Below are 14,571 nucleotides of genomic sequence, written 5' to 3'. Positions count from 1 at the left end.
TTGGCAAAATACCACAAACCCCTGAGGTACCTTATTGCTATTATAAACTGGTTACCAGCCTAATTACAGCAGTAAAAATAAACGTTTGGTCATATCAGTGGTACACGGTCTTATATACAACAGCTTTCTGACAATCAGCATTTAGGGCACAATAATAGGTCTACACAATAGGCTGTCGCTGATTCTTAAAGCCATACTGGGAATCCCCCTTGGAGGGTCCCTATCATAGGTTGTGGTAAAGCACACGAGCAATGGTGGTGGGACAAAACACAGTAAGCGGAAGGTATTGTGAATCTGAATTCACGTCCGGATTTCACGAAGTCGGCGGTGACATCGCTGGATTTTGACCAAGGCTAGAACTGTCACTTTCACTAGAGCATACGTTTGGCTTCTTGATCTGTCATAGGCCGGTATTGCTGTTGGGAAGATCCGCTGGTATGAGCTAACATGGAAACCAAACCATTCCTTTCTTTTGGTAAGTTTCATCCGTTATAAAAATGTGACATTACAATTTGTAATTGCCACTGGTCCTTACATTGCAAAGACCTCTGGAACACTGTTGTTGTGGTATGTTTGAAAACATCAGTCATCATGACATAGAGAATGTAGCCTAATTGTCAAGTCTATTATCGTGCAAGGAGAAACTTTTACGCGGGATACTTTGTAACCAATTTGTAATATATTATGGTATGAACAGTTGATGATGATTACAACATAGAGGACACCTTGAAACGTTTAAGTAATACATGCTCAGCAGGAATACATTTCAATCCAGGACGTGCAATAATTACGCGTGAATATGAAGGGTCCTGTGTGGCTCAGTCGGTAGAGCATGGCGCTTGCAACGCCAAGCGTCGTGGGTTCAATTCCCACTGGGGCCACCCATATGCAGTAGTGGCCCCAGCCGACTTGTAAGTCGCTTTGGACAAAAGCGTCTGCTAAATGGGATATATTATTATTATTATTAAGATTTGGCAAACTGATTATTGCTCAAGCCAACAATGATCATTCAGCATTTCGTTTTTTCAGGCTACCTTTATTTAGATAATCCATTCAGAAAAACGTACCCTGTTATAATGCATTCTCAATTATACAAAATAAAAAAATCTCAATAGCTTGATATATACATATATATCTTGTTTTTATTTCAGAATATTTAGGAAGGTTATTAACTGGCATTCTGATACATCTTTTCGACAGAACGCTCTGGTGATAAGTTGTTTGTTGTTGAGAGTTGTTCACTCCCCTGCTATCATTTTAGAAACAGTATACACTAGGCTATACTATTTCCCTCGAAATTTGAACTTATTCTACAAGCACAATATTGTTTCATCACCGCTATTCTCTTTTATGTCTATTAATTCAGCTGTTTGTGTGTGTCAGATGTTTTTCTTGAACCCTCTTCCCCGTTGACTGGACAGAGCTTATCTTTCACAGTGTTGCCTACATGGAAGACCATTCCTAGATGGACTACATGTTATAGCTATTTAACTTTTACAGGCTGCGAGAGTATTAGCTAGATTTCCACAAATAAGTCTCACACCTAGTCCATATCCTCCCAAGTCCATGGTCGTTGCTAAATACGCCCTTCAACCTGGAAGGGGGTATTTAGTCAGTCAAGACCCCACCATTTAAAGAGAACAATTATGTTTTACAGCATGGCAGGTCTGTGTCTAAGGTGAGGTTTGGTCCATTGTGAAGGTCTGCAGCTGTCCCTTTTATTTTGTTGAGGTTTAAAGGGGAACTTAATTGCTTTAGGTCAATGTTTCACAGACAACCCCAAGTCCCAGGCCAGTCCGTGTACAAAAACAATGCCAGCACCAGCAGCATGCTCCTCATTGCACTGTAGCCTACAGTATACTCAGAGGCAAACTACAGATGATGGATGGTTTGCTGGTAATTTCAAAATAAGAGCTTGAATACGATATCTGAGTTCTGTTTTATTATGGGCGCATTTTGTCATGAAGTTTACCGGTAAACTGCACAATGTATGTGATGAACATGATATTGCAAGTGGATTGCAAGTGGCAGTATTGGGGACTCACATTGGAACTCACCTTCCTGAATATGAATTGCTATTTTCTGATTATTTTGCTCATTGCTCACTGCATTTTGCTCGTTTATTGTCAACCTATAAACAAGAGACAGTTGAACAGCCAGTTGAGGTGATATATGTGTCTGACATCAGTGCAGTGAGTATTCCTCTGTCAGTGACTGACTGCACAGACTAGATGGTTTTCTCCATCTCTGGTAAAAGTGAGTGAGGACCAGCCAGGCTCAGCCGACAGATATTAACCTGGTTGTTCTTCTGAAATGGCCTCAGGATGAAAGCACTACTGTGGTGATTGGGTATGCTCTGAGATCCCTTGTCAAGATATTCGATCATGAGCTGAGAGCTCAATATTTCTTCTGGTGCACCTGAGGTTCAACCTGTGATGGAATCTGGCTCAGGGAATACGCACTGTACAACAACCAACTGTGTGTCTGTGTGTGTGTGCAATTGCTTGTGTTCCTGTTTTAGAATTATTGTTATTTTTCCGTATTTACCAAAGAGAGTCAAATTGATATACTCTCATGAGGCAGATTTGTTATCCAATGGTATAAGCTGCTTAGCTACAGTATGTATTAACTGTAAATGAGCTGTATTACTGTAAATGAGCTAACAGCTTCTCCCTAATATTGTACTAGAAGGCAACAGAAGGGGAATTGTTTTGGCCATGAAATTCATTATTGAGAGGATCAGGAAAGAGGGAAGTCTGGACACTGTATTAAATGATTTCCTGTCTCAGTCTATGTCAAATTAACTTTGTGTCTTTAAAAAAATTAAATGTTACGCATTTGATTACGTTGTTTGGCAAAAAAACATTTTCTTTAGAAGAGAACATTGTCTCTGAGAGACTTGTGTCTTACGTAAGGCATGGCCGAAACCTCGGATCTGTTTGGCCTTTTATATCATAATGAATAAGATTATACAGTATGTACAGGGTGGAACTAGATCAACACTCCTTCCATTAGATGCCTTGTGTATACGGGTCAGGCCCTGAGAAAGGCAGAGAGGGTGGGGCTATTCAGAGCAGAGCTGACTCGGAGAATGAGTTGAGGAATAAACCCTGACCCTGAAGTTGAACCTGGGGTCAAAACTTCCCCTGCCTGGATCACATGCTATGGGGTATAGGCACGCACACACACGCACACACCATTTTTTTCCACTGTCTTCTCTCTCATGCTGCATCAGCTCAGATTTCACAGCTTGGATATAGTGCCTCCAATGTCATTCTAGAGAATTTGTCAGTACACTCTTAGAAACAAAGGTGCTATCTAGAACCAAAATTGTATCTTTGGCTGTCACCATAGAATAACCCTTTGAAGAACACTTTTTGGTTCCAAGTAGAGTCAGTTTGGTTCCAGGAAGAACTTTATTGGATTCCATGTAAAACCGTTTCCCCAGAGGGTTCTACATGGAACCCAAAATAGTTCTACCTGGAACAAAAAAGGGTTTAACCTGGAACCAAATAGGGTTATCCTATGGGTACAGCCGAAGAACCGTTTGGGAATCCTTTTGCCTAAAAGTGTAGATAGTATAGCATGAGGTTTAAAGCTGGTGAATGACCTATTACATTCAAAGAGCTGCATTGTCAGCATCACCAGTATGCACTCTGTCTTTACTGTGCCAAAGATACTTTTTTATTTTCTATAAGATAATTGTTTAGGTATGGGTAATGCTCATTGTTGCGTCGTTCTAATTAGGCCTTCAGACCAGAATATGGGTGCAAAGAGCTAACATAGTTTCGTGCAATTTTTCAGACGAGGTCATCCAAAAATCCTTAATCTAAAGTCTGCTTGCCAAAACTTCTCAGTAAAGTTCAATACATCTGCACTCTCAAAAAGCCTACCTACAACACATAACGCAACACAACAGGTCACCTAATGAGTGGCATCTTGTGAAATGAAAGTGTCGGAGAGTCCTGCTTCCACTCTTCTCTAATGTAGCCATCGGCTCATCAAAAGACACTTGAAGGTGACTTCTTATCAAATGGTCACACAACGACAATAGATGACACCGCTGTAGGTCTGTCCCTCCAGCCATACTCTATTTATGACGTTCTTGATGTATTGGACTACACCGCTGAACTCTGACCCCCTGTCTTGATTACCTTGGAAACCAAATACAAATCCAGGCAGGATGATTCTGTTCCAAGAAACCTACAATACAAGCAGAGGTCTCGTAAACCTGGCCCTTTAAAGGAAGGATGTGTCACTGAAATCAATCAAATCAAACGGAGTGTTTTCCTTGGAGTGTTGTCCTTGGAGTGTTATCCTTGGACTGTTTTCCTTGGAGTGTTTTCCCTGGAGTGTTTTCCTTGGAGTGTTGTCCTTGGACTGTTGTCCTTGGAGTGTTGTCCTTGGAGTGTTGTCCTTGTAGTGTTTTCCTTGGAGTGTTTTCCTTGGAGTGTTTTCCTTGGAGTGTTGTCCTTGGAGTGTTTTCCTTGTAGTGTTGTCCTTGGAGTGTTTTCCTTGGAGTGTTGTCCTTGGACTGTTTTCCTTGGAGTGTTGTCCTTGGACTGTTTTCCTTGTAGTGTTTTCCTTGGAGTGTTTTCCTTGGAGTGTTGTCCTTGGACTGTTTTCCTTGTAGTGTTTTCCTTGGAGTGTTGTCCTTGGACTGTTTTCCTTGTAGTGTTTTCCTTGGAGTGTTTTCCTTGGAGTGTTGTCCTTGGACTGTTTTCCTTGGAGTGTTTTCCTTGGAGTGTTTTCCTTGGAGTGTTGTCCTTGGACTGTTTTCCTTGTAGTGTTTTCCTTGGAGTGTTGTCCTTGGACTGTTTTCCTTGTAGTGTTTTCCTTGGAGTGTTTTCCTTGGAGTGTTTTCCTTGGAGTGTTGTCCTTGGACTGTTGTCCTTGGACTGTTTTCCTTGGAGTGTTTTCCTTGGAGTGTTTTCCTTGGACTGTTTTCCTTGGAGTGTTGTCCTTGGACTGTTTTCCTTGGAGTGTTGTCCTTGGACTGTTTTCCTTGGAGTGTTTTCCTTGGAGTGTTTTCCTTGGAGTGTTTTCCTTGGAGTGTTGTCCTTGGACTGTTTTCCTTGGAGTGTTTTCCTTGGAGTGTTTTCCTTGGAGTGTTGTCCTTGGACTGTTTTCCTTGGAGTGTTTTCCTTGGAGTGTTGTCCTTGTAGTGTTTTCCTTGGAGTGTTGTCCTTGGACTGTTTTCCTTGGAGTGTTGTCCTTGGAGTGTTTTCCTTGGAGTGTTGTCCTTGGACTGTTTTCCTTGGAGTGTTTTCCTTGGACTGTTGTCCTTGGACTGTTTTCCTTGGAGTGTTTTCCTTGGAGTGTTGTCCTTGGAGTGTTTTCCTTGGAGTGTTGTCCTTGGTGGAAAAGGTACCCAATTGTTAGACTTGAGTAAATGTAAAGATAAAATGACTCAAGTAAAAGTGAAAGTCACCAAGTAAATTACTACTTGAGTAAAAATCTAAAAGTATTTGCTTTTAAATATACTTAAGTATTAAGAGTAAAAGTATGAATAATTTAAAGCAAATCAGATTGCACAATTATTTTTTTTTTCAGATAGCCAGGGGCACACTCCAACAGTCAGACATAATTTACAAATGATGCATTTGTGTTTAGTGAGTCTGCCATATCAGAGGCAGTAGGAATGACCAGGGGGGGTTCTGTTGATAAGTGTGTGAATTGGACCATTTTCTGTCCTGATAAGCATTCAAAATGTAACAAGTACTTTTGGGTGTCAGGGAAAACATTTTTTTCTAGTAAAGTAAAAGTAGTCAAAAATATAAATAGTAATGTAAAGTACAGATACCCAAAAAAACTACTTAAGTTGTGCTTCAAAGTATTTTTACTTAAGTACTTTACACCACTGAGTGTTTTACTTCGTGTGTTTTCCTTGTGTCGTCTAGAGGCCATTTCAGTAGAACGTCTTTGAAGTGCTTCCAATCACGAGATCCCTATAAAAAGCGTTAGTTTTTTGACCTTTTGTTTTGTTTTACTGCACCCACTGGTCTTTGTTCTTGTTTAATTCTCAATGTATGGAGTAAAGTATGTTACTTGAAATGTATGTAAATATAATTAGCTTATGCATGATTGAACTACCTTCCACTTGATAAAGGTACTAGATTGGTGGACTCATCAGCTGTTGTGAGATTTCTGTTTTCATTGTGCATGTGAGCTCTGCTGTGTTCTAAAGATAATTCCTCATCCAGTGGGTTTAACAGTCCTTTCCCATGTGATATGCCCGTACAGGCTTCCTCAAGAGCCAGTGCTCGGTAGCCCCACCTCCTCAGCGATGGTGCCCGGGGGAGACGGGCGGCTCGCCCACAGCATGCTTGTGCTTCACAGGCATTTGCCCACTTCACCAGCCCAGGAGACCCACAGGTAAAGGAACACACCTGTGATAAACCCCCTAGCAGGAACACACCTGTGATAAACCCCCTAGCAGGAACACACCTGTGATAAAACCCCGAGCAGGAACACACCTGTGATAAACTCCCTAGCAGGAACACACCTGTGATAAACCCCCGAGCAGGAACACACCTGTGATAAACCCCCGAGCAGGAACACACCTGTGATAAACCCCCGAGCAGGAACACACCTGTGATAAACCCCCGAGCAGGAACACAGCTGTGATAAACCCCCGAGCAGGAACACACCTGTGATAAACCCCCTAGCAGGAACACACCTGTGATAAACCCCTGAGCAGGAACACACCTGTGATAAACCCCCTAGCAGGAACACACCTGTGATAAACCCCTGAGCAGGAACACACCTGTGATAAACCCCCTAGCAGGAACCCACCTGTGATAAACCCCCGAGCAGGAACACACTTGTGATAAACCCCTGAGCAGGAACACACCTGTGATAAACCCCCTAGCAGGAACACACCTGTGATAAACCCCTGAGCAGGAACACACCTGTGATAAACCCCCTAGCAGGAACACACCTGTGATAAACCCCTGAGCAGGAACACACCTGTGAAAACCCCCCGAGCAGGCACACACCTGTGATAAACCCCTGAGCAGGAACACACCTGTGCATCACTTATGCAATTTCTGTTTGTCTCACCTGTATCAACCAGTTACAGTTTTATATACAGGTACTGTATATGATATAATGTAAAATAGTGTCTGCATTGGGCATTTTTGGTTTCTTATTGTACATGGTTAATAATGACAACAGTATGTTAACATGATTGGAAACATAATCATTCAATTACTTTACATGGAACTGACAATTGAGTCACTGTAAAAACAAAATCAATACAATTTTCCAGAAAAACAACACAATTTTTTTTAAATGTTGAACCAACGTGGAATAGATGTTGAATTGACATCTGTTCCCAGTGGGATGTTACAACACATCCTGAGCTGAGTTCTCTTCCACAGCTCTCACAGTTCCCATCTGGTGTGTAATTACCTATCATATGCAACTGGTAGAATTTTGATTCAGTAAAACATATTCATCAACAAAACACTTATCTGACATCTAAATAACAGAAAAAACTAGTCATGTGCCTTGATTAGAGTTTCATCTAATCAATGGTTTGTTGAACTGCGTTTAAACGGGTTGTACAGAACTGAAGCGCTTCTATTGCCTTGTTAAAGTTCCTGAGGTGTTCATTTGCCATGGAAAGTCCCAAAGATAACATGCTATCTGCAGTTCAGAATAGACAAGAGGATGATGGGAACCTCCAGAGGGCATGCAGATGACTTTAACACGTCTCTGTGTTGTGGTGGGTTGACATGTCTCACACACAGCCTGGAGAGGATTCTGTCTCCGAGGACTGAGAATAGTGCATCAATCCAACAAAGCCACCAAACAAAGCCACGGGGAGGGGAGACGACACTACATGCACATGTATAAAAACTACACATGAGAAAGGTCTGCACAAACCAGAATGTTTAATGTAATGTTTCAGTACTGGGTAAGGCAGATTGGGCGAATGGATTGTCCTGTGGAATATCTGGGCTGACCTACAGTGCATTCGGAAACTATTCTGACGCCTTGACTCTTTCCACACTTTGTTACGTTACAGCTTTATTCTAAAGCGCAGAGATAGGATTGTTTTCGAAGCAAAGATCTGGGGAATGGTACCCAAAAATGTCTGTGGCATTGAAGGTCCCCAAGAACAAAGTGGCCGCCATCATTCTTAAATGGAAGAAGTTTGGAACCATCAAGAATCTCCCTATAGCTGACCGCACGGCCAAACTGAGCAATCGGGGGAGGTGACCAATAGCCCGATGGTCACTCTGACAGAGGTCCAGAGATCCTCTGGGGAAATGGGAGAACCTTCTGGAAGGTCAACAACCTCTGCAGCACTCCACCAATCAGGCCTTTATGGTAGAGTGGCCATAAGGAAGCCACCCCTCAGTATAAGGCACATGACAGCCCGTTTGGAGTTTGCCAAAAGTCACCTAAAGGACTCTGACCATGAGAAACAAGATTCTCTGGTCTGATGAAACCAAGATTGAACTCTTTGGTCTGAATGCTAAGCGCCACGTCTGGAGGAAACCTGGCTCCATCCCTATGGTGAAGCATGGTGGTGTCAGAATCATGCTGTGGGGATGTTTTTCAGCGGCAGGGACTGGGAGACTAGTCAGGATCGAGGGAAAGATGAACGAAGCAAATTACAGAGAGATCCTTGATGAAAATCTCTTCCAGAGTGCTCAGGACCTCAAACTGGGGCGAAGGTTAACCTTCCAACAGGACAACAACGCAGGAGTGGCTTCAGGAAGAGTCTCTGAATGTCCTTGAGTGGCCCAGCCAGAGCTCGGACTTGAACCTGTTCAAACATCTTTGGAGAGACCTGACAATAGCTGTGCAGCAACGCTCCCATCCAATTTGACAGAGTTTGAGAGGATCTGCAGAAAAAATTGGAGAAACTCCCCAAATACAGGTGTGCCAACCATGTAGCATCATACCCAAGAAGACTCAAGGTTGTAATCGCTCCCAAAAGTGCTTCAACAAAGTACTGAGTGAAGTGTCTGAATACTTCTTTTTTTTTATACATTTGCAAAAAAAATGTGAAAATTATTTTTTGCTTCTTCATTATGAGGTATTGTGTGTAGCTAGATGAGGCAAAAAAAATGATTTATTACATTTTAGAATAAGGCTGTAACGTAACAACATTTGGAAAAAGTGAAGGTGTCTGAATACTTCCCGAATGCACGCACTGTATGATTGGATGGGAGAGGAAGCCAATGGAAGAGGGTTTCTTCCCAGCACTGGGCTTATGTTTTCCTGATGATGAGTGTCGCTGCCTGGGCTATAGTGAAAGCAGACTGGCAGCGCAGGGATAGCTTTCTACATGCCTTCACATGTAGAAAGCTACACATGCCTTCTTAGAGAAACACATCTTTACAGGAGAGGGAGACAAGTGATTTTGTGAGACAGTGTTTCTCCTATATGCATTTAGCAGAGGCTCACCGTCGCTGCTAAATTGTGGTCACCACTGCAAAAAGTTACGTAAATAATAATCATCAATATTATTATTTGTTAATATATAATTTTTGGGATGGTAAATAGTTTTCAGTGTAAACTTAAAAGACTAAAAGCAGATATAAAGTATGTAGAAAAGATAGTGGACCTATATATTTTTTAATAAGAGAATCTTTGAGAACTAACAATCTCCAAAATAACAACTAGACAGTCAGGGAGAATCTAAAATTCCCAAAAAATGGCATGGCATTGGGCTCCCATTGATTTTGGCAAAAAGTGTACAATTGCAGGAAATTAGCTTTAAAACAGAAGCATTTTGTCTCTGCGGCCAAGAGGGCCTCTACAACTGCAGCATTGCCACCCCCCACCCCCACACTAATGTTTCCAAGGGGAAACACTGAGGCAAGAGTATGTGGTATAAGCGGCATATAACAATAGATGTTCTACTGGTTTATGTGGGTACAACAACAATTACAGTACAATGTCCCTCTTTAGACTGCTATGGTGATGTCAGTGGGTCAGGATTCATGTTGTAGTGTCTGTCTGTGCTGCTTACAGCAGAGGGTGGTTGGAGAGATGCACGTGCAGTGGAGATGCCTCTACTGTATCTATCCCAGGTCTTTATCAGACTCATGTTCATTACGGCACACAACGTATTTGTATTTTTTTTTACTGTTTTGCAACATATTGGATAAGTTCATGTAGTCCCTCCCTATTTTCAGTGCCAGGAGTCATTAGGGACGAATCATGTCACAGTTAAGCTCAATCTCTCCACTGACATTATATATCTTTCAAAACCATTCACTGGCTGCCATCTCTCCCTTTTAGTACATTATTCGATGAAATAGGTTATTTATCCACATTTCTGGGTAAACACATTTTGGATAAACACATTTCTGCCATGCCCATTTATTCAACTCCTTTTGGGTCCATTAATGTTTTTTTTAGGAACATATCATTAAAGCCCACGTGCATTCTTTGTGATTGTAATAAATCACTGTGTGTGTTTGTATGTGTTTGTTTAATGAAAAAAACTCCAAAATATATTTTGTGTAGTTTATTTCCCTGAGCCTCCTTTGGCCTTTTAAATGCCCAGTCTTATCATGTGGTCATTAGGAAACAAATTTGAAGATATTTACATACACAGCACTGATTGGTTGATAGGAGGGCCCACCCCTTACCCAGAAGAACAGTCATTGGTCTAATATAATCAGATCACATTGTGATGGCATGATGTGGGCCAACATGTCCATCCCACCTAAACAGGCTGAAATTCCAGGCATTTTTTTGCCAACAGCTCTTACACAAAAAGAGCATTATGATAATTTTCACAATGTTCTTTCGACCTCATAGTGTGGATTTTAATATTTTTGTGCCAAATCATGATTTTTAACTGCACTGCCTCTTTAATGACTTGCTTTCATAATTTGAGGTATTATGTTGTATGGTATATATTTCAAAACCTTGTCCTCCCGGTTCCCACAACTTAATAAGAATAACTGCTTAAAAACTGATAGTTTAGATTACAGTATAGAGACTAAGGGAGTTGAAGAGGTGATGGTTGCTGATGCTTTTCAAAGTAGGTTATTTCTTCTGCAAGTTGATAACATTCATAGTATGGGTGTAACTACAGCATGTGACTCCATGTCCATATAATGGAGGCAGGTGATAAGCACACCCTCCCACATCACACCCACAGTGGTCTAGTGGAAATACATTTGGACTGAGTGGAGGTTAGTAACGATGACAGTAATGCGGACATTTAGTACATTTCCTTCACAACTCCCTTCAAGTGTTGTTTGTTGGTTGCCACAGGCTTATGTTGTGGACCCCAGGGGATCCTAATAAAATAGTAAAATCTTCTTGACATCACATGAGATAGATGTTCAGATACTGTACTGGGCTGTACACTGAAAGAGAGAGGGTGGAATCCTTTCTGTAGCGATTTTCTTATTGAGCACACACGTCAGGGAAATCAACTTTAAAATAGGGATGGGAATTGCTAGGGACCTCACCATACGATATTATCTCAGTACTTAGGTACGATATCTATTGCGATTCTCACAATTCTATATGTATTGCGTTTAGATGTTCCAAACATATTTCTCACCATATGTCTGCTGCAGAGGGAAGTAGAGAGAGACATTCAGAAAACATAATGGAAATACAATTGCTGAAAACAAATTGTCTCCCTATTTGAAAAGAAGATGGAGGACAAGCTATGAAAGAAAAATACTGGAGTTTTGGTGCAGCTACAGCAAACTACCTCACAAATAATATTGCGATATTCTCAAAACAACACGATACGATATATCGTCAAAAATAATATGTAACCGTTTCGATTTTCCCCTCATCACCACTTTAAAAGTCAAGTCCAGTGGGATGTTGGCGTATTATGTTTTGTTTGAATCCCAGCCTAGACTATACTACACAAAGAAGACAGCATTCTACTTCCTTCCCTCCTTCCCTCCATCCCATCATCCCTCCTAGAATAGCCCATAGCCCCAAGTCCTGGATGCACATTGAAATGAAGTCATACATTCCTAAACACAGTGTTAACATTAAAATAACAAGACTTGGCATAAATAACTAAATAAGTCAGATCTGTGGACTCAGTGACTACATCATATTTACTGGTGATCCAGAATGCATAGTTGCCATGGGATCCATCTGCCCACATCATACTAAATCTCTAATGATAGAGGAACTTAGTATTAGACTGTCACAGCATTGAATCTGTATTGTAGTGCAATTTCTCTCAAATACGGGTCATTAGATATGTTGCAGTTGTTGCAATTCTATGAAGGTTTTGGTTGCACTTGCAGTTGGTCCCACCATTGCCTTCCCACCCTGACTCTCTGTTTGCCTACCCAGGTTTACGTGTGTGTGCATGTCCTGGCAGCCTAGCGGTTAGAGCGTTGGGCCAGTAACCAAAAGGTGTTTGTTTTGAATATCCTAGCCAATCAATGTGATTTTTTTTTAAATGTGCCCTTGAGCAAGGCACTTAACCATCATTTGCTCCAGGGGTGCTGTACTACTATGGCTGCCCCTGTAAAACAACACATTTCACTGCACCTATCGCACTACTATGGCTGTCCCTGTAAAACAACACATTTCACTGCACCTATCATACTACTATGGCTGCCCCTGTAAAACAACACATTTCACTGCACCTATCATACTACTATGGCTGCCCCTGTAAAACAACACATTTCACTGCACCTATCATACTACTATGGCTGCCCCTGTAAAACAACACATTTCACTGCACCTATCATACTACTATGGCTGCCCCTGTAAAACAACACATTTCACTGCACCTATCGCACTACTATGGCTGACCCTGTAAAACAACACATTTCACTGCACCTATCGCACTACTATGGCTGACCCTGTAAAACAACACATTTCACTGCACCTATCGCACTACTATGGCTGACCCTGTAAAACAACACATTTCACTGCACCTATCATACTACTATGGCTGCCCCTGTAAAACAACACATTTCACTGCACCTATCATACTACTATGGCTGCCGCTGTAAAACAACACATTTCACTGCACCTAAAATGGCAAACAACACATTTCACTGCACCTATCGCACTACTACTATGGCTGCCCCTGTAAAACAACACATTTCACTGCACCTATCGCACTACTATGGCTGGCTGCCCCTGTAAAACAACACATTTCACTGCACCTATCGCACTACTATGGCTGACCCTGTAAAACAACACATTTCACTGCACCTATCGCACTACTATGGCTGACCCTGTAAAACAACACATTTCACTGCACCTATCGCACTACTATGGCTGACCCTGTAAAACAACACATTTCACTGCACCTATCGCACTACTATGGCTGCCCCTGTAAAACAACACATTTCACTGCACCTATCCGATGTAATGACTTATTTTTCTTTACCTGTGCCTACATAGAGTAGTGCTGATTGCAGGCCTATGCTGGACAGACCTGAGTGTAAATAGTATTATTATTTTAAATTGGTTGAGCGTTTGATTGAGCCTACCTGTAAGTGCCAGATGTGCAGTCTTTGCACTTCTGGGACATTTCCATTGGTTTCATTTATTCACGCATGTGCAGTTGAAGTATTTGAGAAGGACACCAATGCTATTTGCAGCTAGCTGTGATGCTGGCAGAGTGCCAGGGCAGTGCCATAGGGGAATGAATACAGTGATGGAGAATAGGATCCAGTTGCTGCACTGCCAGGCATTCACAGGGTCTCACAATTCCATCTCCCACATCTCCCACACTGAATAACTGGGGAATGTAGTGAGGGTGGGGAAACCCAGCCCAAACCTGTCTTTCACACAAGGGGCACCATGCCAAGCTGGACAACTCAAACCAACCACAGAATTCTCACAGAAGGACACTCCCAGTTACATAACACTCAGTCATACTAAAAAGGCCCAGGGACACTCTAGCTTGTAAACTCTCTTAACACAGTGATTTATGTGACCAAAGTTCATGTTGACACAAATTACATTTATGCTGTTTGTCTACCCATGTTTTATTGTTTTTCTAAAGCTCATGTGTTTTTTATGTTGGTGTGTATATCATTTGTGCCACGAATTTAACAAATGTAACAGAGCCTATTAAATTAACTTTGAATTGAGGTGTTGACATTTCTATTTGATGGATTGGAATTTCAATAGGTTTGGACTGGTTGGTTTTTGCAGTACAAATGGTGGTTTTATTAACTACAGGCTAAATTGATACTCCGAGTATGTATAATAAATGTGTCAATTTATTGTTTTAAGATTACACACACATATAGATTTGCCTTTCACTAAATCCTGATTAAGAATGTTTAAAATCAGAGATGGGCAACTGGCAGCCCACAACCCTCTTTTGAAGGCCCTCGGATAAAAAATAAATAAATAAAAAAAATTGAGGGGGGTTCTCAGTCGTGGTCTCAATTTGCTGTTCCGAGTTCAAATAATAGAATCTACAAGGTTCAATTTCGAAACTTGGTTGTGCGTCACTGTTTTTCCTCTTGTTATGTCAGTCACTGATAGTAGGTCAATTAGCCAATTTTTTAGATTGCTAAATTTGTTTAGAGCCAGTTACAGTATCTATCTACCCTGTTATCATTGTGAAATTACCGGCAGGGG

At 41.5% G+C, this 14,571-nt stretch overlaps 1 protein-coding gene across 3 annotated transcripts in view; it reads left to right on the top strand.

Moving 5' to 3' along the window:
- Positions 1 to 255: 255 nt before the first annotated feature.
- LOC135522250 (retinoic acid receptor RXR-alpha-B-like) overlaps positions 256 to 14,571 on the top strand; it is a 37,241-nt gene continuing 22,925 nt past the window's right edge. For all 3 annotated transcript variants that reach the window (XR_010452661.1, XM_064948493.1, XM_064948411.1), the window contains exons 1-2: positions 256 to 475; positions 6,244 to 6,375. Coding sequence is in view for 2 of the 3 variants with exons in the window: in XM_064948493.1 (XP_064804565.1) it covers positions 448 to 475; positions 6,244 to 6,375 (160 nt within the window). In the remaining variant the exon portion in view is untranslated. The remainder of the gene's footprint in view (positions 476 to 6,243; positions 6,376 to 14,571) is intronic.

The sequence above is a fragment of the Oncorhynchus masou genome, chromosome 1, assembly GCF_036934945.1.
Source record: "Oncorhynchus masou masou isolate Uvic2021 chromosome 1, UVic_Omas_1.1, whole genome shotgun sequence".
NCBI classification, from domain to species: domain Eukaryota; kingdom Metazoa; phylum Chordata; class Actinopteri; order Salmoniformes; family Salmonidae; genus Oncorhynchus; species Oncorhynchus masou.
Note: the sequence above shows the minus strand (reverse complement) of the source record. Positions and strands in the feature narration are given on the sequence as shown.